The sequence below is a fragment of the Epinephelus moara genome, chromosome 12, assembly GCF_006386435.1.
Source record: "Epinephelus moara isolate mb chromosome 12, YSFRI_EMoa_1.0, whole genome shotgun sequence".
Taxonomy (NCBI): Eukaryota; Metazoa; Chordata; class Actinopteri; order Perciformes; family Serranidae; genus Epinephelus; species Epinephelus moara.
In genome coordinates, this window is record NC_065517.1 from 19,629,486 (window position 1) to 19,652,623 (window position 23,138).

The following is a 23,138-nucleotide window of genomic DNA, read 5'->3' on the forward strand; positions in this document are numbered from 1 at the left end:
ACAGACAATTTAGAGTTATCAATTAACCTAGTCCCCAATCTGCATGTCTTTGGACTGTGGGAGGAAGCCGGAGTGCCCGGAGAGAACCCATGCTGACACGGGGAGAACATGCAAACTCCGCACAGAAGGGCTCCCACACCCGGGATCGAACCGGCAACCCTCTTGCTGTGAGGCGACAGTACTAACCACCACACCACTGTGCCGCCCTTGGAGATATTTTGTGGTTTCAATTATGTGTTTTTGGACGTGTGAATCTGGGGCGCTGTCAGCCTGCATTAGGTGGAGTTGTGTTGCTACCCACTCTCCCCTGGGATCTCCACAAGGGATGTGAGGACTCTAAAACTTCACCTGAGCCTCCATCGGTATATGGGTGAGTAGATAATGGCTGAATTTTCATTTTTGGGTGCACTATCTCTTTAATATCCCTGAAGTTTAACTGACTTGGAGTTATACTGTGCTGATTAAGTGCTCCCTTAACTTTTATGAACGTTGTTTGTATATTTTTCACAGTGTTGAACTAGTGGCAAAAACACAAGATGTTAATGTTGAGCTGTATAACATCTCAAGGTCGTTGGGAGATGGAGATGCAACAAGCACAACCCTGGAGCTTGTTTGCTCAGGGCTTTTGCTTAGTACTTAATCCCCTTCTTTGGTCGATGCTTGTGTCCATTGTTGTAAGTGTTGATGGACTGTAAAATACCAAGGACAACAGTGTGTTGTATTTTCTAAATATATTAGACGGCTAACAATAAACCCAACCAAACAACCGATCGTGATATTTTCAAGAAACTACTGATGAAAAAAACAGCATATTGAACCAGCTGTGCTGCACAAAATAAATACTCAGACCAATATATGATGCTTTGCTCCTTTGTCCTTTTGTTCTTCTGAAGCAGCTGAATTTCTCTCCTGCAGCACAGTTACCACTGTCTCTAAACTCCCTCACCGTACATTTCCTCCCTGAGGTGACCTGTAAATAATCACATGTTCTCAGTCAAATTATCGAGCTTCTAAAGACGGAGGAGATCGAACAATATGCTTTTCTGTATTCCAGGACATATGATGATAATACAGGCTAGTCATACAAGGGAAAATTACACAAGCAAAGCAAAATGGTTTTGAGCGTAATTGTCACAATGTATGATCACAGAGATCTCGGAAGATCTGTACAGTTCAGGATGTGTCATATGTTCTGTCTATTTAAAGCATTGTACATTAAGTAGAGTCTGTATGAGTCTGTTGTGGAAGTAGTCATGTAAGCTTTGACCCAGCGTGGGTGCCTGTGAGAATTGCTCACTGAAAGCTGCTGCACACATTTTAAAGATAAAGCTAAAAGGGTCAGAAAAATGTTCACAACATGCATGTGAATGTGTGTGTTCAGTACAGCACACTGTATGTACTAGAAACTCAGGAAGTTGAAGTGTTTTGTCCTCAGAGCTAGAACTCTGTGCATGCCTGACTGTGAGTGTGCACACGTCTTTTGTACTGTGTCTTTGTTTATGCTCTTCTTCACTGTGATTGCTTTAATGGTCCAGGTGTAAATAAACACATGTAGCCACCTCTCTCTTTCTCTCTCTCTCGTTCGCCTCAGGATTTGATTTAGAGTTTATATATAGCTGCTGAGTTGTGTGGTTGTTTTGCGTTAGCTGTCTCCAAAGCGACCAAACTTCTCACTTCCCACTCTCTGACGCCAACAAAAAAGCATCTGTGCAGAGAGAGGGGTGTCAATACTGCAATGAACACAACAGATCTGACTACTACAGTGTAAAGTGGGCAACGTGTTTCATTTAACATCTGTACAGTTATAATAATAGCCTGAAGGCACGTGCTGTACCTGCTGAACCCCATCTCCTGCTCAGATCACATGATTTCATGTGACTTAGTACTGAGATTTTCCTCAGCCCTCATGCTGTTGTAGCAGCTTTTGTAGATGTTATCACCATGCGTAACAATATGTTGTGATTTAAGTATAGTTACTGAATGTAAAGGTGTTATGAAATAGGATCATTATTTCCTCAATGAGTGCCTCTAAAACAAGATGCTGGGTCAGGACATTAGAGATCAGTATTGGGGGAAACCAATGAGAAGTTTGATTTGAGAGGACAGGCAGAAAAAGTGGACTCAAATTTGATTTAATTTGTTTTGTTTCCAAGCAGCAGCATGATCTCACTGATAATTGTAATGTAACATCAGGATTCCATGGTTAAATCAATCAAATGCCCTGGTACACCAGAAACTCTCAGAGCTTTGTGTCTGTTTGTGCTTAAATGAAAGACTTCCTGTTTTTAACCCCCACCAGTACACACACTAGCTGTGTTTAATTTCAAACCAATGGCAAGAAAAAATGTTGACATGACACTTTTCTCCAAACCACAATGGATACATTGAAACTTTACATTTCAACAGTGCTGAAGTTAATGTGTGGTTATGTTAGGAAAATCATGTTTCACCTTAATCAACTTTTGGGGGGCTCAGTCTTGACTAGAAAAGCTGTAATGTCTCGGTACAAACACATATTCAGGCAGGACACAATGTCAAGCTCAGCTGATAGATCACATGATTCCTTTCTATGCAACCAATCGGTGAATCTCATTCAGGGCGCCCTATTTAAACTGCTCTGGTCTGCCTACTGTTGCTGCTTCCTCTGCAACCCACCTCCACCCCAGCTCCTCCTTTTCATGCTGTTTCTAACTTATCAATGTCATTTCTGTTTGTCATTGATGCTGCTCTGTTATGTTCCTGGGCAGTCTTTCTGCTGCTCTCCCTGCCTTCGGCTTTCCATGTAGGTGCATGGAAGGGCAGGGAGGTGTGCTCTCTCTGCCTCAGGCTTTTCTTGTTTGAATGTGGAAGGGCAGAGAGGTGTGCTCTCTCTGCCTTGAGGCTTTCCACATAGGTGCATGAAATACCACCAAATGTAGTATTTCTGACTGAACTGCTTTTTATGCCATTATCTCCACTGGAAAAAAACAGTGGTGGGTCTCTCCAAAACGCCCACATTTGGTGCCTAAAAAGCCCCTGAAAACAGCAATAATTTCAGATTTTGAGGCCAGTTTTGTTATTTGTTGTTCTTGAACAGTGGTCTGCAGCTTGCCAGGCATCTCGCCCAACATTTTCTTCTGGCAACTGAGTGGCTAATTTCCAACCCATTTGCCAGAATACATGTTGGCATTATATGTCCCTGCAAACCATGGATATGTCACATTTGTGTGTTATTATGTAACGCATATGTTGAAACTTGATTTTTTTTTTTTTACAATTCAACAACACTGTGGTTAATGTTGGTTATGTTGAGGCACAAAAAACACTTGGTTATGACCAGGAAAAGATCATGTTTTGGCTTAAAACACATGCTTCTGGTGCACAGTTGTCATCGCTATAGCTGCTGATGTCTTGCTTAAAAACAGTTCTAAAAAGTTCTCTAGAAATTAGGAAAAATGCAGGCTACAAATATGCACCATTTCAAGCAAAAAATTTAATATTCAAATGCAGACCTTGACAGAGGCAGATCCAGGAAATGAGACACATCGCACATCTAAAATGCAGAGTAGAAACTGGCAGATTAAAACTAATGCGGTGATGGTTTATTGATATGCTGAATATAGCATATTTAATGAGTCCTTGAAGTATGACTAGCCTCAAATGGATGGTATTAAAGTTTCAATCTTAACCACCCTGTTTTAACCATATCTCCTTTTCCCTGTCTGTCTCTGTCTATCTTTCTGTCCTCTTTGCCTGCTTCCCTTCCTCTGCAGATTGAAGAGATTGTCACTAACATTCAGGATGAGACGGAGGGTGTGCCCATCAGAACTGTCAAAAGTTTCATGACCAAAATCCCCAGTGTTGTTACAGGTAAGAAGCAGAGGGAGGAAGAGATGTCAAAGACTATGTGGAAGATTATGTTACTAGAATGATGCATATGTTTATCTTTGTATGTCCACCTATGTGGTTAAGGTTTGGTTTGTCCAGGAAACTTTGAGGAAATTATTCGGAAACTACGGGCATGTAAAATGCAAACTGATTTCCTAGCAGCAACACCAGAACTGATGTCAATTACCTGCATTCAGTTGTGGGTTTTGCAACAAGCCTAATGGTGATGGCCGTGAATAGTGATGGCAGTAGTGTTGGAACATCCACAAGCTAGAGCTCCAGCAGCTGAGTCACACCCTTACGTATCTATATATACAGGATCCATATTAATATGTGTTGTGGCTGCATTTCATGCTGCTCCTGTTGAGGCTGCTGCTCAGTTTCTTAAGCAGTGGCTCGCCGGAGTGTAACCGAGTAGCTGGAGGGAAAGTGGGAGGACAACATATGATTAAATGTTTGGAAAAGAAAGTGTGAGAGTGGAAACGGAATGAGTAATGCTGTCCTCCTACTGTCAAGGTGCCCTTAAGCAAGGCAATCAACCTCCGACTGCTTCAGTAGAGCTGCGACTGTAGGTGTCAAAGTGTGGAACTGCGCTGATGTGAGTCACCGGGGAAACATGCACACAAACATTTCCATTAGAAAAATAAGCACATTATTAGCCAGTTGTACCTGTCAGGTGGGGATTAAAGTCAGCCACCTTGGCTGCCGGCTGTTGTTGCTTCGATTGATAATCTAAATAAATCTGGAGCCGCGGTGGGAGGTGTGACACACCCCCAAACAAATGATGAAAACAAAGAAAGGCTATTAACATTCTTCTTTTCTTCTCTCTCAGTCCTCGCACTTATGGAAAATACATTACTCCAATATGCCATAAGCAGAGCATATCAATGAACACAATTACTACAGCAGCGGCTGAGACGTTTGCAACTGAGTGCCAAGGGGCTTGGAAACTAATGAATGATGAAGAATTAAACACCGCCTCCCTCAGGACTCAGAGAAAGCAGAGGGGAAGCACTGATGAGATCATTCCCTATCTCCACCGCAAAATAAGAAAGCTTTTTAGTATCTTTGCTTATCATAAAGAGACTTTTCTTGGTTGTTATATCTGTTTCAAGACAAGTACTTGAGATGAAGTAGTCAGAAAGTTTATTATTTCTGCATTTATTCACTTTTGTTTTTTAATTATTCAATTTAACTAGCAGATATAATTCTTTTAGTTTAAAGCCAGCAAATTGTCCTTTATTTCACATCATTTTGAGTACAGTTAATTATGCACCTCCTTGCTTTTAATTTAATTTAATTCATCTTGTCTTATTCCCTTGAGACTCAATTTATATATTTACATATTTACATTTACATATAGCCCCAAAATGTGGCTAAAAACAGAGGGGATGAAAGAAAACTCACTCAAGCATAATGCATCTGACATAATGACATTATTGTGTCAGAATCGCTTCGCTAAGTCTCGCCCCTGGACGCAGACTGGTCAATCATATCGTAGCATCAGGCCGGCTCAGACCAGGGTCCGACAACAACACAGCTGTGCTCCGTTGACTCTAATGCAGTTGTTTCAGATTTCCTTCATTTTCAGGCTGGTTTTGTGGATTTGGAGCTAAATGTTGTGCCTGGGGCACGTCGTGTATTAATGATACTCGTTATGTGGAGAGGTTGGAAAAAGATATACATTTCTTCCCTGTTCCAAAACCAAAATCAAACCCTGGAAAGTGTAGGGTTAGCTAGCTAGCTACTGAAGATATAGCCTACTGAATGTATACACATGCTGCTTTTGCTTTTTGATGATTATAACAGTTAAGAAAAAGATATGGATAGGATATATCCTTCAAACACAGACTGTAGACCCCTCTGTCTGCTTCTCTTTGGAATCACTGTTTCATTTTTCCAAAAATATGATAATATTTCTTCAGGGGATGCAGTTAGTTATGATGTGGGCTCCATGCTTACTCCGACAGCTTTACAGACCAACGCAAAGGGATGGGGTTTAGCAAAAGGTCAATTATGATAATTTTATTCATGGAAAAAAATCTGCTCGTACTCTTACTCGTCGTCCTCCGCCGGGTCCGGGTCGTGGGGGCAGCAGCCTTAGCAAAGAAGCCCAGACAGTCTTCTCCCCAGCCACTTCCGTCAGCTCTTCCGAGGGAACCCCGAGGCGTTCCCAGGCCAGCCGGGCAATGTAATCCCTCCAGCGTGTCCTGGGGCGGCCCCGAGATCTCCTCCTGGTTGGACATGCCCGAAACACCTCCCAAGGGAGGCGTCCGGAAGGCATCCTTACCAGATGCCCGAACCACCTCAACTGGCTCCTCTCGATGTGGAGGAGCAGCAGCTCTACTCCGAGTCCCTCCCCGATGTCCGAGCTCCTCACCCTGTCTCTAAGGCTGAGCCCAGCCACCCTGCGGAGGAAACTCATTTTGGCCTCTTGTACTTGCGATCTCGTTCTTTCGGTCACTACCCAGAGCTCGTGACCATAGGTGAGGGCTGGAACGTAGATCGACCAGTAAATCGAGAGCTTCGCTTTCTGGCTAAGCTCCCTTTTCACCACAACGGACCAATTAAGCACCTGCATCCCTGCTGACGCTGCCCCAATCTGCCTGTCAATCTCCTGCTCCATCCTACCCTCACTCGTGAACAAGATCCCGAGATACTTAAACTCCTCCACCTGAGGTAGGACCTCCCCTCCAACCTGGAGTGGACAATCCACCCTTTTCCGGCTGAGGATCATGGCCTCAGACTTGGAGGTGCTGATTCTCATCCCAGCCGCTTCACACTCGGCTGCGAAAAATCTGCTCATTTTCCTAAATTAACAAGATAATCTTCTAATTTCTAATTTTTCTGAATTATCAAGATTATTATCTCATTACTTTGAAAGCAAGTGTTGTGGAGTAAAGAGACTCAAAACAGGATGGACATTTGAGGGGTTTCTCGCAAGAAAGCCAAAGAATTGGTACATCATGACAAATTACCGTTAAGTGTCTGACACATGCTTTCCAATACACACATTAAAAGGTGTTTGTTTCAGACAAACATTTTTTTTTGTCAAGCAACGATAATATGCTTCTGTGCTTTTCTACTGCCTTTCTCACTTTTTTCCCAGACTACTTCTGCTATGTAAATCGTACCTCATGTTTACCGGACGTATGACCGAACACTGTATATTTGTCTTTCTTTGTCTGCCCTGGTTCAGGTACTGATATTGTACAGTGGCTGATGAAGAATCTGTCAATGGAAGATCCAGGTAAGTTTTGAAAAATTTTACCAGACTGTACTGTGCTGAATATAATGACTGTGTTAAGGGCACCAGGCCTCCCATGACATCAGGAATCCTGCAGAACTACAGGGCACTATTTACTGAAAGGCATACAAATACGGTAACTATGATACACATAAACTTACTGGATGCAGCTTCTCCCAGTTGACATTATTACAGATATAAACGACCAGTAATGGGATGCCCAGGTAGCTCACCATGTAGAGTGCCTGCCACTGAGGCTGGGTCCTTGCCATGGCGGCCTGGGTTCAGCCCAAAGTAAGGATGTGTTCAGAGACCTGGATACAGCCTTAAAGGCGGGACTCTGTTTGTTCCTGTGAAAGTTGCTCAGAAAGAAAGCTCTAGTTCCATGGTATGAAATTACTTGGATGATCTGCACTATTATTATGTATGTATGTATGTGTGTGTGTGAGTGTGTGTGGCTCTTTTGTCACTCTCACTCTCTGTTCAGACACAGCTAACAAATATGTGGAATCATGGGATGCCTTTTCTGTCATTTATCAGATAATGTCAGATAATTTAAAATACGTTTAATATATGCTTGATATCAATTAGACCAGATGCTAAAGCTATTGCTGCAGATTGCGAGCCAGCCTGGGCACTCAGCACTGCGTCTCGTCCAGTGTGAACAGGCCAGTCGCTTAACATAGGTGCTGTTAGCAAGCAGGCAGTGCTCCACAGAAAATTGGCGCGCTTCATGGCGCTCCTGTGTGCAGTGTGAACCTGGCATTAGAGACTTCCTCTGTCCGAGCCAGCTTTTATCTCTCTCAGTGACAACAACATGACATCTCATGAGAGCTGCTTTCCTCCATACATACACAAAGCGCACATCACCAACCGAATGGATCAAATCCTGATATTGGAATGAGTCATTTTGCAGGGGTTGTGACACTCAAAAATGTATCAACAGATTAACAAATGTCCCTTTCCCAATGTAAGTCCATGGGAAAAAAAGTCTTTTTGGGCCCAATGGCACCATGTGATGGACCTGGGAGTTGCTTCACCACTGTTAAGCCACCACAAAAAATCACTTCAAAGCCCAGCTCACCTCCTGTGGTCCTGGCCTACAGCCCATTGCTGCAGGTCCTTCCCTCTCTCTCCCCTATAATATCTGCCTCTCACTATGACAGTGCCAAAACACAATCATCAACAACAAAAGCAGATAACCATTAAGATCAAAGTCTGAGGTGTCCTTTATGTAGCTGTGTTACTGTACAACAGGTGTTTTCAGTTCCAGTCCTCAAGCACCAGAGCCCTGCTTTTGTTCCTCCTGAGCAGGTAATAAGCACCTGGTCTCAGGTGGGTACTGGACAGGTGTGGCTCATTAACTACCAGCGAGGAACAAAGAGCTGCCAAGCTTTGGCCTCCAAGACTGGAACTGAAACCCCCTTTTATATGTGTGAAATACAGGGGAACATACAGTATGGTAGCTTGACAACAGGAGCTTGTCACAGCAGTCCAGTCTGTGAAAGGTCAGACACAGTGTGTGGTGGACACTGCAGATCTGTCATAGGAAAAATCTTTAAGGTTTTACCTTTTCAGAAGCATAAATACTGACATGTTTGAAATAGACAGAGGATATTTACAGTTACACTTCACCAAGAAAATAAAGTTTTCCACAAGCTAGTACTGGTGAATACTGAGTAAAAACATGACAAGGAGCAGCAAATGATGAAAACTAGAGTTTTAACAAAAGTCCCGGCTAGTTTTTGCTGTGGATTTGTTGTGTAGTTGACCCGACCTGAAGGCATGTGGTGGGAGAGCAGTGTTTACTGTCGGTGCAGTAACCCACAGCCTGGACACTGAGTCAATCATTGAGTCATCCATGTCCAGCCAAAATACCTCAGGGCTGAATCATATAGCTGAAATCCAATTTGAATTCAAAGGGACACGACATGCTGCTTATATATATGGTACACTGTGATAAAAAGTTTAGTTGCATCTACAGTAATGTGTGACCTTTAATGACACAAAATTGTACGTTTGTGGCTTTTCGCCAAATCCATAACTTGAAGATTATGTTTACATGTGGCAGCTTCCTCATGGTATTATATTTATATCTTGTTCTAAATGACACTTTCACGAAGGTCTATCATGATTTCATTGTCCCTACCACTGAGATTATTTCATTCAAGTAGATAGTACATCACACATAATATGTGAAGTGCTGAAGAGCCCACAGTGATCAGTACTCCTTGTTCTTCTCCTGTCTCAGCTGAGGCCATGCACATCGGGAGTCTCATCGCAGCTCAGGGGTACTTCTTCCCTATATCAGACCACGTCCTCTCCCTCAAAGATGACGGCACTTTCTACCGCTTTCAGGTGAGCAGAGCGTCAAGTGGTGATAAAGACACAGAGGAGGCTGAAGGAGAAGTGGAGAGGTCTCAATAGAGCATGTTCACGTTATATTTAGATAATTCAAGAGTGGAATGAAGTGAGTTCTAAGAAAATATGCTGTTAATGTCTTGGGTTCATGTTAAAGGTTTATGGTTACAGTGTCTGTTGAGTATCCTGAGATTGGTAATTGACACTTTGTTGAACTTCTCTTGTGTCACCTGATACTGAGCTGAGTATCAGATGTTGCCAACAAGGCTAACACATTGATTTTAAAACAATGTTATAATTACCACTACATGTATGAGGTCATTGCAAAGAGAACTGAGAGGGTATCTTGTTCAGCATTTTGGCGATTCAGTGAATGTTTATAGGATAAAAGAAGACAAGACTTACTTTACAGCAGTGGTTTGTGAAAAACACACTTTATTTTGAAGTATAGTGAATTTCCAGCACAGAGCTTTTATTTTGAAGTGCCATTTCCTGCTGTAGAGTGAGTGAATTACAGATAGCTACTTGACAGACGCAGCAAACTAGGTGGAGACATGGCTAAACAGAAGTATGACACTGAATGTTTTAAACTGTGTGACCTTGAATTAATGACTAAGGACAAATCTGGACCCCGTGGCTGTACCAGTTGGGAACCAGTGCTTTACAGTTAATGCACAATATTAATATATTACAGATCCTCAATGTATGAAATCAACAAAAAGGACACTGTCATGGTTGTGACAGGAAGAACTACTGTGGCAACATTCCTAATTTAAGGAAATACTGACATACCTGTATAAGGGAAAAACATTGTTTTTGACAGTGACTTCATAATGTGCTGATATGTTCAACTTTACACAAGCGTCTTTGATAATAATGCCATCATAATAATGTTATGCAACAGCCACATACAGGTATTGTCTGGGGTTTTAACGAGTCATGTGAGCTTCTTTTCCCCCTGTAGTAACAAGATAATCAGTGATTCCAGACCTTTCTCTACTGCTGACACAGCACTGTGGAGATGGGTCTGGCTATGCAAGACTAGGCTGCAACTAACACTTATTGTCATTGTTGATTAATCTGGTAATTATTTTCTTGATTAATCAATTAGTTTGGTCTATGAAACGTCAGAAAATGGGGAAAAATGTCAATCAGTGTTTTCCAAGCCCTAGATGATGTCCTCAGATTTGTCCACGACCGAAAAATATTCAGTTTACTATCATAGTAAAAAAGAGAAGAAGAAAATATTCACATGTGAGACACTGGAATCAGATAATTTGGACTTTTTTTTTTTTTCTTAAAAAATTACCCAAACTGATAAATTGATTATCAGATTAGTTGGCAATTCATTAATCCTCCTGAGACCTGCACTTTTTTTGTGGTATGCATTTTTAATTTTTCCTCGCTAGTTGGGATCAGTTGGGCCTGCAAAGTATAAAAAACTCAACATTGTCCACGATAATTAAGTCCCAATGTCCTCAAACGAGACGATAAGAAAGTCCCAGTGTCTTCAACCAAGTAGGCTACTGACTAATTAACAGAGTCTAAGCCTGTTACTGTTGCTATAGTCTCTACATACAGACTCTACATTCAGTGAATGTAGAGTCTGTAGGCAAACCCCGGAGATCTTGCCTCCGGAAGAAGAGCGGAAGAGCCCTGGTTTCCGGTTGTAGGCTGTTTGTAGTCCTCGTGATATTGACCAATCACGTTTGAGCCGGCTGCAGTTGTTGTCAGGTTAAACGGTCCGTGCGGTGAACTAACAAGGCGGAACATAATTGGCGTCACTGCAAACTCTGAATCCATCGCAATGGTTCAGCATATTTACTTATATGTAAACGGAAGTCGGAAACAGAAATTCGCCTCCTCCGCCCAAATCAAACCGGAATGCCAAAAAATCGGGGGTATGCTGTTGCTACAATTGGTCAAATTTGTTGCCATATCAATCTATAAACATTATTCATCATAAAATTAAGCTACAAATTTCAACCATAAAGTTTGATCAAGTTTTGGACTTTGTCCATTGTGTCAGGATCAGAGATGGCGGCCATCTTGTTTTTACATGGATTGGTGTATTGTGCTCTTACTACCACTAGATGGCACGAAAAGTGTCCATGAACGAGGACAACAGGTCTAAGTTAAGTAGAATGAAGTATAGGGTGAAGTAAACCCACACAAAAAAATCCACATTTTCAGGAGCCCCACTTAACTGGAATGCAACTTTAGGAAGTGTTTATTTTTGTAGATTTTTTTTTTTTAATCTGTTTATTCCTACAGGTCAGCGAAAGGCAGAAAGAGCAGCAGCATGAGTAAATAAGAACAATACAAATGTTCAGATGCCAATCAGAAAATAAAGACAATGAAGATTGAAAATTGTCATTTGTTAAAAGAGAAAATAAAATGACATCAAAATAAAAGGGAAAAATGTACACTCTGTCTTTACTTCGAACCTTGTTTACATTCTCTCTTTTTTGTTTTTTACCTTTTAACAACCCACCCCCCACCCTCACTCCTAGGTATGTCTGGGCCACAAATAATAGTAAAAAAGTGACTATTTTTGTAGATATTAACAAAAAAAAAAAAAAAAAAAAGCAGATCTTCTAATAATGGCTCTTAATCAAAATGGATTGCAATCATTTTTTTCTCCAATAAATTCAAATTGCCCCCTGCCTTTTGTAGCAGACCTAAGCTCAAACTAATCCAGTCTTCATCCTGCATTAGTGTGAGAGATAAGTCCAGTGAGGTTAATCTGATCGCGGGTGCGCTTACTTTTCATAAAGACCTTAATCAGCTGTTGAAGATTACTCGCACTGTAATGGAATTACTACACACCAATCTTGATCCCGATGACAAAAGGCCCTGTCCACGATCTACAGCCTCCTCAGTACTATGCTGGGATCCTGTGTGACCCGATTAAAAATAAATGGTGATCTGTTAAAATATTCATCAAGCAAGCGAGGGAAGCAGGTCTGGGTTTGGGGCTGAGTAGGCGGCTACCAAAAGCCTGACAGAGAGACACAGTGTAGTAGAGTAGTGCACTGGAATTAGAATCTCATCAAGGGACAGAAAGGAGAGAGAAGCGTGCTGACATTTTACTCCTCCTTCACCGTTCGCAGATAAGACGGTGGCATTAAAGTCACAGATTAATTATCCCAGACTGTTTTATCCAGAATTTCCTAATTAAAAATAGGAAACAATGTTTTCACATTCCTCAGTGGGGAACGGCGAGGCAGCACGTGGCGAGATTAGAATGATCTCTGTGTAGCATCTTCCTTCCTATTCACTGAGTCTTGTTGGAGGGCTCAGTCTCCACCCGAGCTGGAAGAGCAGTTTAATTAAACCAGACGGCAGTGCACATTACCGTGCTGTGACCTTGGTTCTCCTCCTTCAAAGTGAAGTGGAAGAGAAGACAAGAAGAGGAGGAGGAGGAGGGCCGTTCGCCATCGTAGCAAAGCTTCATAAAGATAATCACCATTCATTAGCATTTCATTTTCTCGGCAAATTAAGTGCAAGGCAAAGAAAAACACGGAGCAGGAAAACCAAAACAATTAACACCATCTAAATCTCTCTTCGCTGAAACAACTGAAGGTGGTTTTAAAACTGATTCAAAACCCTGCCAGCTATGTCAAATAACAATCCTATCAGCATCTGTGCTTCGCCTGCTGGCTTTATTATTCTGCTTTGCCGTTGTTTATTTTGCAGCTTTCATCGCTGCTCGTTTATATTGTGTTGCTGCAGCACTCCCACGCCTCTGCAACACCCCAGGATGCCTCTTACTCTGTGAAAAGTTTTAGGAGTCAGCTGTTCTGAATTGGTTCAATACTGATAATAAAAAAAATATTGTGATTGCTCACATAGTGGTGCAGGGCAATCATGTGCACAGCTGTGTCTCTGAGGCACAAACAACTTCCCCGTAAAGGTCAACGTCATCACTCCAGATTTTGTCAGAAAGTTTCGAAAGGACGCGTTTGTCTTCATAGTTTTGACTCTCCGTCCTTGAAATATTAACCACTGGTTGATCCACGACTCTTGTCTGTCAACTTTTCCCTTTGTTCTCTCGTCAGGCACCGTATTTCTGGCCGTCCAACTGCTGGGAGCCTGAGAACACAGACTATGGTAAGAGCCGTAATTTGTGACAACTTCTCCTTATAGTATGTTCTCTTGTGTATTTTAAGGAGCAATGCTTGGTCATCAAATTGGCCCTAGGTGTCCCTCCAGACCCCCTTGTATTATGTTCAACAGAGGCCACTGTATTGCTTTTTGACACCTAGTTTTAGATAAATGAAAAGACCACACACACCTGCCTTTACTTACTGGATTAAAGACACATTGTGCTATTTTAAGTTTGAGAAAATTCAGTACTCTTTAAGGGGCTCCAGAAAGACCTTTAATTAAGTATGGAACCCTTTTTTTAAAGGTCCAGTGTGAAGGATTTAGGAGCTATATTGACATAAATGGAATATAGCCTTGTTGCATAGCCATGTTTCTACAGTAGCCCAGAGTGGGCAAACACTGGCTCCAGATAGAGCCATACATGTTACTGCGATTTCATGTTGGCCACCGTAGTTAGAAGCTCATCCGTGAAGTATTCAGTGTTTTTACCGGATTTAATCACCTGGGGCCTCATGTACTTGCGTGGATTTCCTACTGAAACATGGCGTACGCTTAAATCCGTCGTACGCACAAAAATATCCAGATGTATGAATCTGTGCGTACACAAGAATCCAAGCACATTTCCTTTGTACATCCCAATCAACGTGGAATTGAGCGCACATGTTGGAGTACCCGGCCCCCTCCCTGTCCACACCACCATTTAAATATGCAAATCATATTTAAATGGAACCTGCAACTGAGACTCCCCTCTCTGCACGATCAGAAAACTAAAACAAAAGAATGAATAAGACAGGAAAAAAAGAAAATCTGAGATCCACAAGATCCACACTGATCGAATGAAAATGCTTCCTGTTGACAAAAACAAATTCATCCTGCAATGGCGCTTTTATAATGTGTGTGCAGTCGATAGCTCTGATAACATTAGGAAAACCTCACTGCAAATTGCGCTTTAATGTTGGCCCATTCAGCTGCATATGGGAATTTGATATACCTGGCTGGCATGCGGATAATTCCGTCCCACACAGCTGGCATGACTCGGCTCAGGGTCGACTGGCACAGTCCCGATCGGTCGGCCAGCTCCCTCTGGAATGCCTGTGTTGCTAGCACCTGTATGGATACAGGCAGCACATGGCTTCTCGCCGTATCGCGTTCTAAGGTCGGCTGCAACTCCAGCACAGTTCCAGGAGGATTGCCCTCAGGAACCAATGCGGCAAATACTGCTAAAACAGCCATTGTTGTTAATGGTATTTTTGGCACCACTTTGCGCATGCTTTTATATCCACTCATCTTATTGCAAACACGTGGGTGTGTTAATTGTTCATCAGTGTTAATTGTTCATGTGTCTCTGATGTGCACATCACTCTTGAGGACTAATTGTTTTCACATTTATTTATTATAACAGTTTCCCAGCATCACCTCTAAGTGTCTCCAAAGGATCAACAGCTGTAGAAACGTGTGTACGCCAGCCATGAAGTTGGCGTGAGGCACCGCACATTTCCACGGTCATTTCACTCTTAATACATCTGAACTTTGCCGTGGAAAAGGACATACGCCACGTTTTTGTGCGAATGCACCATTTGTACATGAAGCCCCAGGTCTGTTTGTTTTCGAGAGGAAGAGACCTCTGTGGATAATTCATCTCCACGTAAAAACCTCCTGATCAATAAACACTAAAGGAATTCTAACCAGGAGAAGTTTTAGCTGGTTGCAATCTGCAGTTCTCCATTAGATGCCACCAAATCTCCCTAAATCTTTGTCACTTCACCTTTAACCATATAAAAGAGAAAATCCAATAGTTATCCAGTAGTTAATGTAGTGTTTTTGTTATTTTTTCAAAATAATTATTACTATTTTCTGTTTTTCTTGTTTGTTTGTTTTTGTGTGTACATTATATGTCACTAAATATATCATACAGTATTGTACCATACCAGTTGTCAGAAATCACAATCCATTATCTCAGGATAGTGTTTAGCACACAGTACCATTGCATTACTCAAAAAGACAATAATACAATATTTAAGGGAGTGCTAATCAAGATGTTGATCAGAATGTCTAAACTGTAATATTTTACAGGTGTTTTGATTTCTATCATTCTCCGGTTATGAACAACTTTCCTGTCACGCTGGAAAATGTTTGTGCTTCACTCAGTCTTTAAATGGAATTCACAGCAAGTGTTAATGAGGCCGATGTAGAAGGTGTTCTACATTTATCAAACCAGCAGAATATAATTAACCATACATAATCATAAGATTTACTCTTCTGTGTTTAGACTGAATCTAGAGATACATTTTTCTACTTTACATGCACAGGTTTGATAGTGATTAATAGGTGACACAAACCAAAATATATTTCATAGGGCTAGACCAATATGTTTACTTGCATATAACCTATCTTATCTGTAAAAACAAGTCGATATCAACCAGTCATTTGGTTGATATCTGATATGTGATATGTGATGATACGATGCGATGCGATGCGATGTGGTACGGTGCAATACGATATGATATGGGCATCTACTTGATCACAACCATAAAAACTGTGCTGCAAACTTAACTTAACATTCAGTTCCAGTATCAATTTAACTGCATGATTATATTTTTGTCTCTTTTCATTCAGAGACTGAATACATAGCAGAATTAGTTTTTAATAAAGGTCTAGTGGTTCATCGTGCTGAAGAGCTTCTAACAATAAAATTAATTCTGGGTTTCAGTGAAGAGTTGTAGCGACCCATCTTGACCTGAATTCTGCTTCAGAGGTTTTTATTGGCAAAAATAAAGTCTGTTGAAACACGAAGATGATTTGAATATAGCGAAAACCACTCATAGTGATCATGTCTGTCTAGGTCAAACTGATTACAATAAGTGGATGATTATTATAACTGAATTTTATTGACTGTTTCAAAATACAGTACAGCTGTTTCACTTCAGGGGCGTTACGTAACCAGGCTCTATCAATCCATTTGACAAGGGCGGCTACAGCCACAGGTGCTTTCCCCATATGCATTAATTTCCTGTCTCCATCACTAACAGCTATAAGCTTCAAGGAGACTGCGTTTTTCATTGGGAGGGAATGACTTTGACTAGGATGTGAATATTAGCAAATGAAGAGGAACCAACTTCTCAGAAACTGAGGAGAGAGAGAGAAGGAGAGAAGGGGCTTGGTGTATTATAGGAGGTCCTCTGGCAGACTAGGCCTAAGTCAGCCTAACTAGGGGCTGGTCCAGGGCAAGCCTGAGCCAGCCCTAACAATAAGCTTTATCAAAAAGGAAGTCTTAAGTCTAGTCTTAAATGTGGAGACGGTGTCTGCCTCCCAGACTGAAACAGGAAGATGATTCCACAGAAGGAAAGCCTGATAGCTGAAGGCTCTGGCTCATGTGTCAACATGTATTAAATATTGACAGTGACAATGATAACAGATCTACAAGTATCCTGACTTGACTTCAAAAGCAATTCATAAGAAAACCTGACCTTACAGTGTAAACACACTTGTATCAGGTTATACTTGAATATAGATACTGAGACGTACTGTAGAAGGGCTGGGCAGTATATTGATATTATATCAATATCATGTTATGAGACTTGATACCGTCTTAGATCTTGGATATCATTATATTGAAAGTGTTGTCTTTTCCTGGTTATAAAGGCTGAATTACAGTAAAGTGATGTCATTTTCTGAGCTTACCAGACTGTTGTAGCTGTTCTATTGTGTGCTTTTACCCACTGAGCTTTTATATTTACATTAATAATGAGTAATTATCATCATGTAAATCACCAATACAATATAGTCACACTATTGATATTGAGGTATTTGGTCAAAAACATTGAGATATATGATTCTTTTCCATATCACCCAGCCCTACAGTTTCGCTTTAGTTGTTCCCTCCGCTGTAAAGGGCCTAGTAAACAGGGTTAGTCAAACACTGCTCTATTTCCTGCCCTTCATCCTGTCACAGAGGCAGCCATGGCTGGAGTTTAGGGCTCAGCACCTCTGCACACACCAGCTCATAATCCTAAAGCAACAGATAGGTGGACACACAGCCGCCGAAACTGATTGTACTCTCATACCATGCGAGGTGAGGAGAGGTGAGGCAGGTACATATGGGATGAGAGATGCATGCCTGAAGGAGAACATGTAAACTGATAAATCCCAGTCTTCGATTTTCTCTGTTCCTGCCGCAGCTATTTACCTGTGCAAGCGGACCATGCAGAACAAGACCAGGCTGGAGCTGGCTGATTATGAGGCGGTGAGTGATGGATTGTTCCTCTATAGACAGATCAATACGTAGCATTGATCTGCGTGTCAAGCTTGGGGCAGAATAACACAACCTCATAAAGGTCAGATTTGTGTGTGTGTGTGTGTAATAGTATGGGATTTTAATTGCATCACAGACACTTTAAAACTGTGGGATGTCTTTGGATTTATTTGATAAAGCTTTAATATTACTTTTTGATTATAACATGTCCCAGTGTCTCTGTCTTCTCTCCAACAGGAGAACCTAGCCAGGCTGCAGAGAGCCTTTGCCAGGAAGTGGGAGTTTATCTACATGCAGGCTGAGGCCCAGGTCAAGTAAGTGTGCTTTGTTACCACGGCAACTCATGAAACCACAATACACGCGGTAATGTCACTTACACCTAAGGTAAAAGATAAACAATACAACATAACCTCAATGTGTGACATGTCGTATTACAAGTCGTGAGTGTTTCTGACTGACTCCATTAACCCTCATGTTATGGGATTTCTCAAAACATTACCTGTCGAGTGTTGTCAGGGCACCGCGGGTCAGCTGCTTTATGTTTCTGAAGTTTCTCAGGTAGACGACATGATGGATAAATTTTTAAACCAGCAATGATGGACAGCATGCTGTTGGGACATATAGAGACTGGAAACTGGAGACAGAAGAGGGATGGAATACAAAAAGATGGATGTTTGCCCTTACCAAAGCCCTCTGTGATTAATTTATAGATATACACTGAATCCAAGGGCGAACTTTATAAAGTGAGAACAGTATTTTCAACACGATCCCAAGATCTTTACACACAGCACAAAACATTTGGGCCCCTGTACTTCACACCATTGTGTGCACCTGCAACTTACAATTTAACCACTACACACTCACTATAACTCTGCAATATATTCGACAATGCTTTACACATGAAGAACAAACCTATAACTGCAGATATCTCACATCCGTAACACTCTGAGTTTGAGCTGCTCCCATCTGGCCATCGATTCAGGGTCCCAGGAACCAGCCAGAGCAAACATATGAAGTCCTTTACTCCTCATTTGTTATTCTCATGTACCAATTCGGTCTCACTCGAGGTCATTGTGGCATCAGACACTGATGGAAAAAGACGCCGTCATAGTTCGATGGCCTTCAGCAGCATCAGGGGAAACGCGGTGGGATGAGAATTAAAGTTATGGCGGCAAAGCTCTCAGTAAGATTATAAAGCCAAACCTTGTTCTTTTTTCCTAAACCTAACCACATGCGTTAGTTGTTGAAGGGAAAAAACTGTCAACTTACGGTGTTATTTTGAAAGAGATTATGTGTAAATGGTAAATTTCCTGTGAAAACCTAGGTGTATTTTGAAAGAAGACAGTGCATATAACAGGCAGAACTTGACACCGTGTCCTAGAACTTCAACATCCAACGCACCCAGGATAACTTGTACGTTATATCTGGTCATGGAAAGTCCATGACCAAACGTCGATAAGTGACGAGGTTTGAGTGAGAATGTGTTGCATGTACGTTTCTTAATTTTCTTCCCACATTTCATCTCTCCCGTCATGTATGCCAGCAAGCTGAAATCATGTTTGGATAGAGTTTGAATCTGATATGTTTAATAAACATTGGGCAAATGGGGCAAGAAATGTTTTTATGCCTCTACGCCAGTGATAGCTGTAGTCGGAGGCAATATGTTTTTGGGTTGTACGTCTGACTGTCTCATCCTTGTGAGCAAGATATCTCAAGAATGCCTCAAGGGAATTTTTTTCAGATTTGGCACAAATTTCCATTTGGACTCAAGGATGAACTGGTTAGAACTGATTAGATTTGGTAGTCAGAGGTCTTATTTTTATGCATGTGATACCTCAAAAACAGCTTGAGGGAATTTCTTAAAATTTGACACAAACGTCCACTTAGACTAAAGAATAAACTGATTCAAATTCTGTGGTTGAAGGTCAAAGGACAAGGTCACTGTGACCTCACAAAATATGTTTTTGGCCATAACTCAAGAATTCATAGACTACTGCAGACAAAAGTTCACACAAATGTCTAAGAGGATAAAATCATGACGTGATGACATTTTATATCCAAAAGATCAACTTCACGGTGACATCATACGTTTCTGCAGAAAACACTTTTTTACTCAACATCATAACTCAGGAATAGAAGGGGAGACATTTGGTCCAATACTAAAATAATGACACTAATACTGAGTGTCCACCTTGAAATTATGCTGATTGTAAAGATCATCTGTGCTACTGGGGGAAAGATGTGTGTGAGGCATCCATGTTTTCACAGACTTGGATGTAAACTATAAGAGAAACTCAGGGGTGTACTGTGGGGTGGTAATTCTAGTTTTATTACAATTACTTGAAAAAAGACATGGAAAAGTTTTTTGTCCGTGAAAATGTGTAGGAACAACAAGGGGAGGTTGACAGTATGGTCTATTTAATCTAATTAATTCATTATGCATGAAGCTCCTTTTGATGATTTCTTTCTTTCTTTCTTTCTTTCTTTCTTTCTTTCTTTCTTTCTGTGTGACCAACATTTCGAAAAAGCTGGTGGTCACAAAGAACTATGTTCTTTTGTCCAGAGAACATGATTTTGATATTGTTTTATCTATTTTTTAGCGGGCTTTTGGAGGTTCTCTTCATGAATAACTGTCATTATGAGCTTGATTAAGATGGAATATGTCACAAAGCAATTTCACTGGATTGCATTTGATTGTGTAGGTGTACCTAATAAAGTGGCCAGGGAGTATTCGGATACTGTACTTTAGTTTGAAAAAAAAGTTACAAATAAAAGTCCTGCATTTATATTTCTTCCCAAGTACAAGTCAGTATCACTCAGAACTAAAAGTAATCTTTAAATGTTTTCTGCAAGAGATAAATCACTACATATCTTGGTTCATTATTATTGATGTTTATATTATAAGATCTTGTGTTTCTATGTAAAATATTGATCTGAAAGTAACTAGCTGTGTATGATGTATATGTATAGCTATCTAATGAAGTATAAAGGACATGTAGTAGAGTAAAAATATTAAGTAGTATGAAATTAGAATACACAAGTACAATTTTGAGGTACGTTTAAGTACTTGAGTAAATTTAATTATTTTCTACTATTGATTTAATTGTAGGAGCACATTTAATAGTTTCATCCATTCTATCAAAATCTGTGAAGCCTACATTTCCAAGGCACTTGTTTAGCTATTACAACAGCACCAAATGATCAGCGTTGTCCAAAGAAATGATGTCCTGGCTGTAGAGTTGTCCACAGAGCAAACCACAGTGTTGGAGTGCAACCGCAGCTCCTGTAGTGACAAGAGTACACATCAGTGGCTGTGAACAGAGCACACACACACAGTGGAGATGGTGCACAGACGGGTGCAGGGACCATGCTAAACCTTTGAGCACAGGAGCTTCAATATTGTTAAAAACTGATGGACATATAGACTTTATAATCTTCTGAATCTATCTTTGTCCCCTTCTTATCCCTCCATCCTGGTTCAACTGCTACATCTAACGCTGATGCCAGGAGAGCTGTATTTCTCACACTGACTGATCTCATCTGCAGGATCGACAGGAAAAAAGATAAAACCGAGAGGAAGATCCTTGACAGCCAGGAGAGAGCCTTCTGGGACGTCCATAGACCTGTGGTAAGCCTCTGTCCCTGCATGTGAGAGTGTAGCCACCCGCCTCGTCTTCCATCCAGTCCATCCATCTTCCATCTCTTTTCTATCTTTCCACAGCTTCTGCTTTGGGTTAACTTAGAGTCCCACTCTCCTCAAAAACGTGTTTCTCTTATGTTTACGTCCATTTAATGTCTGAACTTGACCGGTTTTGCCGGAGCGCACTGGAATGACGATAAGCACTTGAAGATCCATTCATTACCAAAGTGCATGTCATGCAAGAGAGCCAATTAACACAAGTGGAATGGTCAGAGTTGTTATATTGATATTACAGTGTGCCTTCAGTAACGATCAAGAAAAGGTTCCACCTTAAATTTGCCAATAGCTGTCAGCATTATCCTTTGAGGGGCACAGTTAATAAAGGGTGCTTTCAGACCCAGAGTCGTCTTGCTTTGGTCTGAATCAGGGACTAATTTTGTTCCAAAGTTGCATAAGTGCCTAGAGTTGGTTCACGTTCTCACGGCAGCATTTACAAGCAGACCAGATCAAATGCCTTGCGTGAGAAAGCTGCTCTTGATTGGTNAACCCAAACAATGTGTCATGTGACTGCAGTTGGTTCAGATCCAGGTCGGAACACGTTCTCACCACAAATAAACCGCACCAGAGTTCGTTTGTAACCGGACTGAGACCACCTCTTCAAGAAGGTCTCGGTCCGGTTGTTTTGGTGCACACCTGAGTGCGATTGCTGGGTTCAATCCTGCCCAAACGCATTGCACTAAGGGGGCAAACAAACTTGAGTTCAATTGAACTGAACCAAACAGGGCAGGTGTGAAAGCACCCTACATTACTCTACTAGATTGTACAGATGTGTGACGTATCCATGTTTTCACAGACATGGATGTTAACTGTAAGAGAAACTTGACTGGTGCCACAAGGCACAAAACCGCTGGGCAGTAATTCTAGTTTGTCTTGTTTTTTATGTGTTTTTTATCCAGCCTGGATGTGTTAACACGACAGAGATGGACATCAGGAAATGTAGACGCATGAAGAACCCTCACAGAGTTAAGAAGGTATACGCTCTGATTACAACAGTGTGACGCTAAGCCTTTTGTTATGACATTTGAAAGTCCTGAAGGTGAAGATTTTTTTGAAAAGTTCCTAGTATCTGTTTACTATAAATGTACACATAGAAAAACACTGTAAATTCATTAAAATACTGATGACTTTAATTTCAGTAGATAAGGTTACAAATAACTTAATCATATCAGCACTGTTCCTTAATGAGTTTTACATTCATGTATCAATCATCTTTGAATTACTGAAATTCAACCCTTTAACTTTACAACACAGTGCACTGTAGCTTTCTTGTCAGCTGTTTCCATGCTTTATCTGCACTGCAAGGAAAACAACAAGTACAAATTGTTATCTCTCTATTACCTCTCCCACTTCTCCTCTCTCATCATGTTGGAATGGCCCAGTCAGTGTACGGCTTGGCGGAGGAGGGAACACAGTCTCAGAGTCCCATACATACTCCCTCGCATCACTGCAGGAAAGGCACCAAGGAGGATGTGGAGAAAGAGGTAAAAGTCTGTCCGTGCAGAACTTGCCAATATAATCAACTCGCTCAAACAAAGCGTCAATATTTGTGCTGCGCTGTATCATGTTTACTCCACCAGTGTTTGAGTTCATTTCCACAGAAG

The 23,138-nt window shown here is 41.2% G+C and overlaps 1 protein-coding gene across 4 annotated transcripts in view; it reads left to right on the forward strand.

The window, feature by feature from the left end:
• The window catches only part of rgs6 (regulator of G protein signaling 6), a 155,715-nt gene that overhangs the window by 107,892 nt on the left and 24,685 nt on the right, over positions 1-23,138 (forward strand). For all 4 annotated transcript variants that reach the window (XM_050057606.1, XM_050057607.1, XM_050057608.1 and 1 more), the window contains exons 3-11: positions 3,753-3,849; positions 7,067-7,117; positions 9,366-9,472; positions 13,537-13,588; positions 17,764-17,828; positions 18,075-18,151; positions 21,384-21,465; positions 22,434-22,508; positions 22,917-23,018. In XM_050057606.1, the coding sequence (XP_049913563.1) occupies positions 3,753-3,849; positions 7,067-7,117; positions 9,366-9,472; positions 13,537-13,588; positions 17,764-17,828; positions 18,075-18,151; positions 21,384-21,465; positions 22,434-22,508; positions 22,917-23,018 (708 nt within the window). The remainder of the gene's footprint in view (positions 1-3,752; positions 3,850-7,066; positions 7,118-9,365; positions 9,473-13,536; positions 13,589-17,763; positions 17,829-18,074; positions 18,152-21,383; positions 21,466-22,433; positions 22,509-22,916; positions 23,019-23,138) is intronic.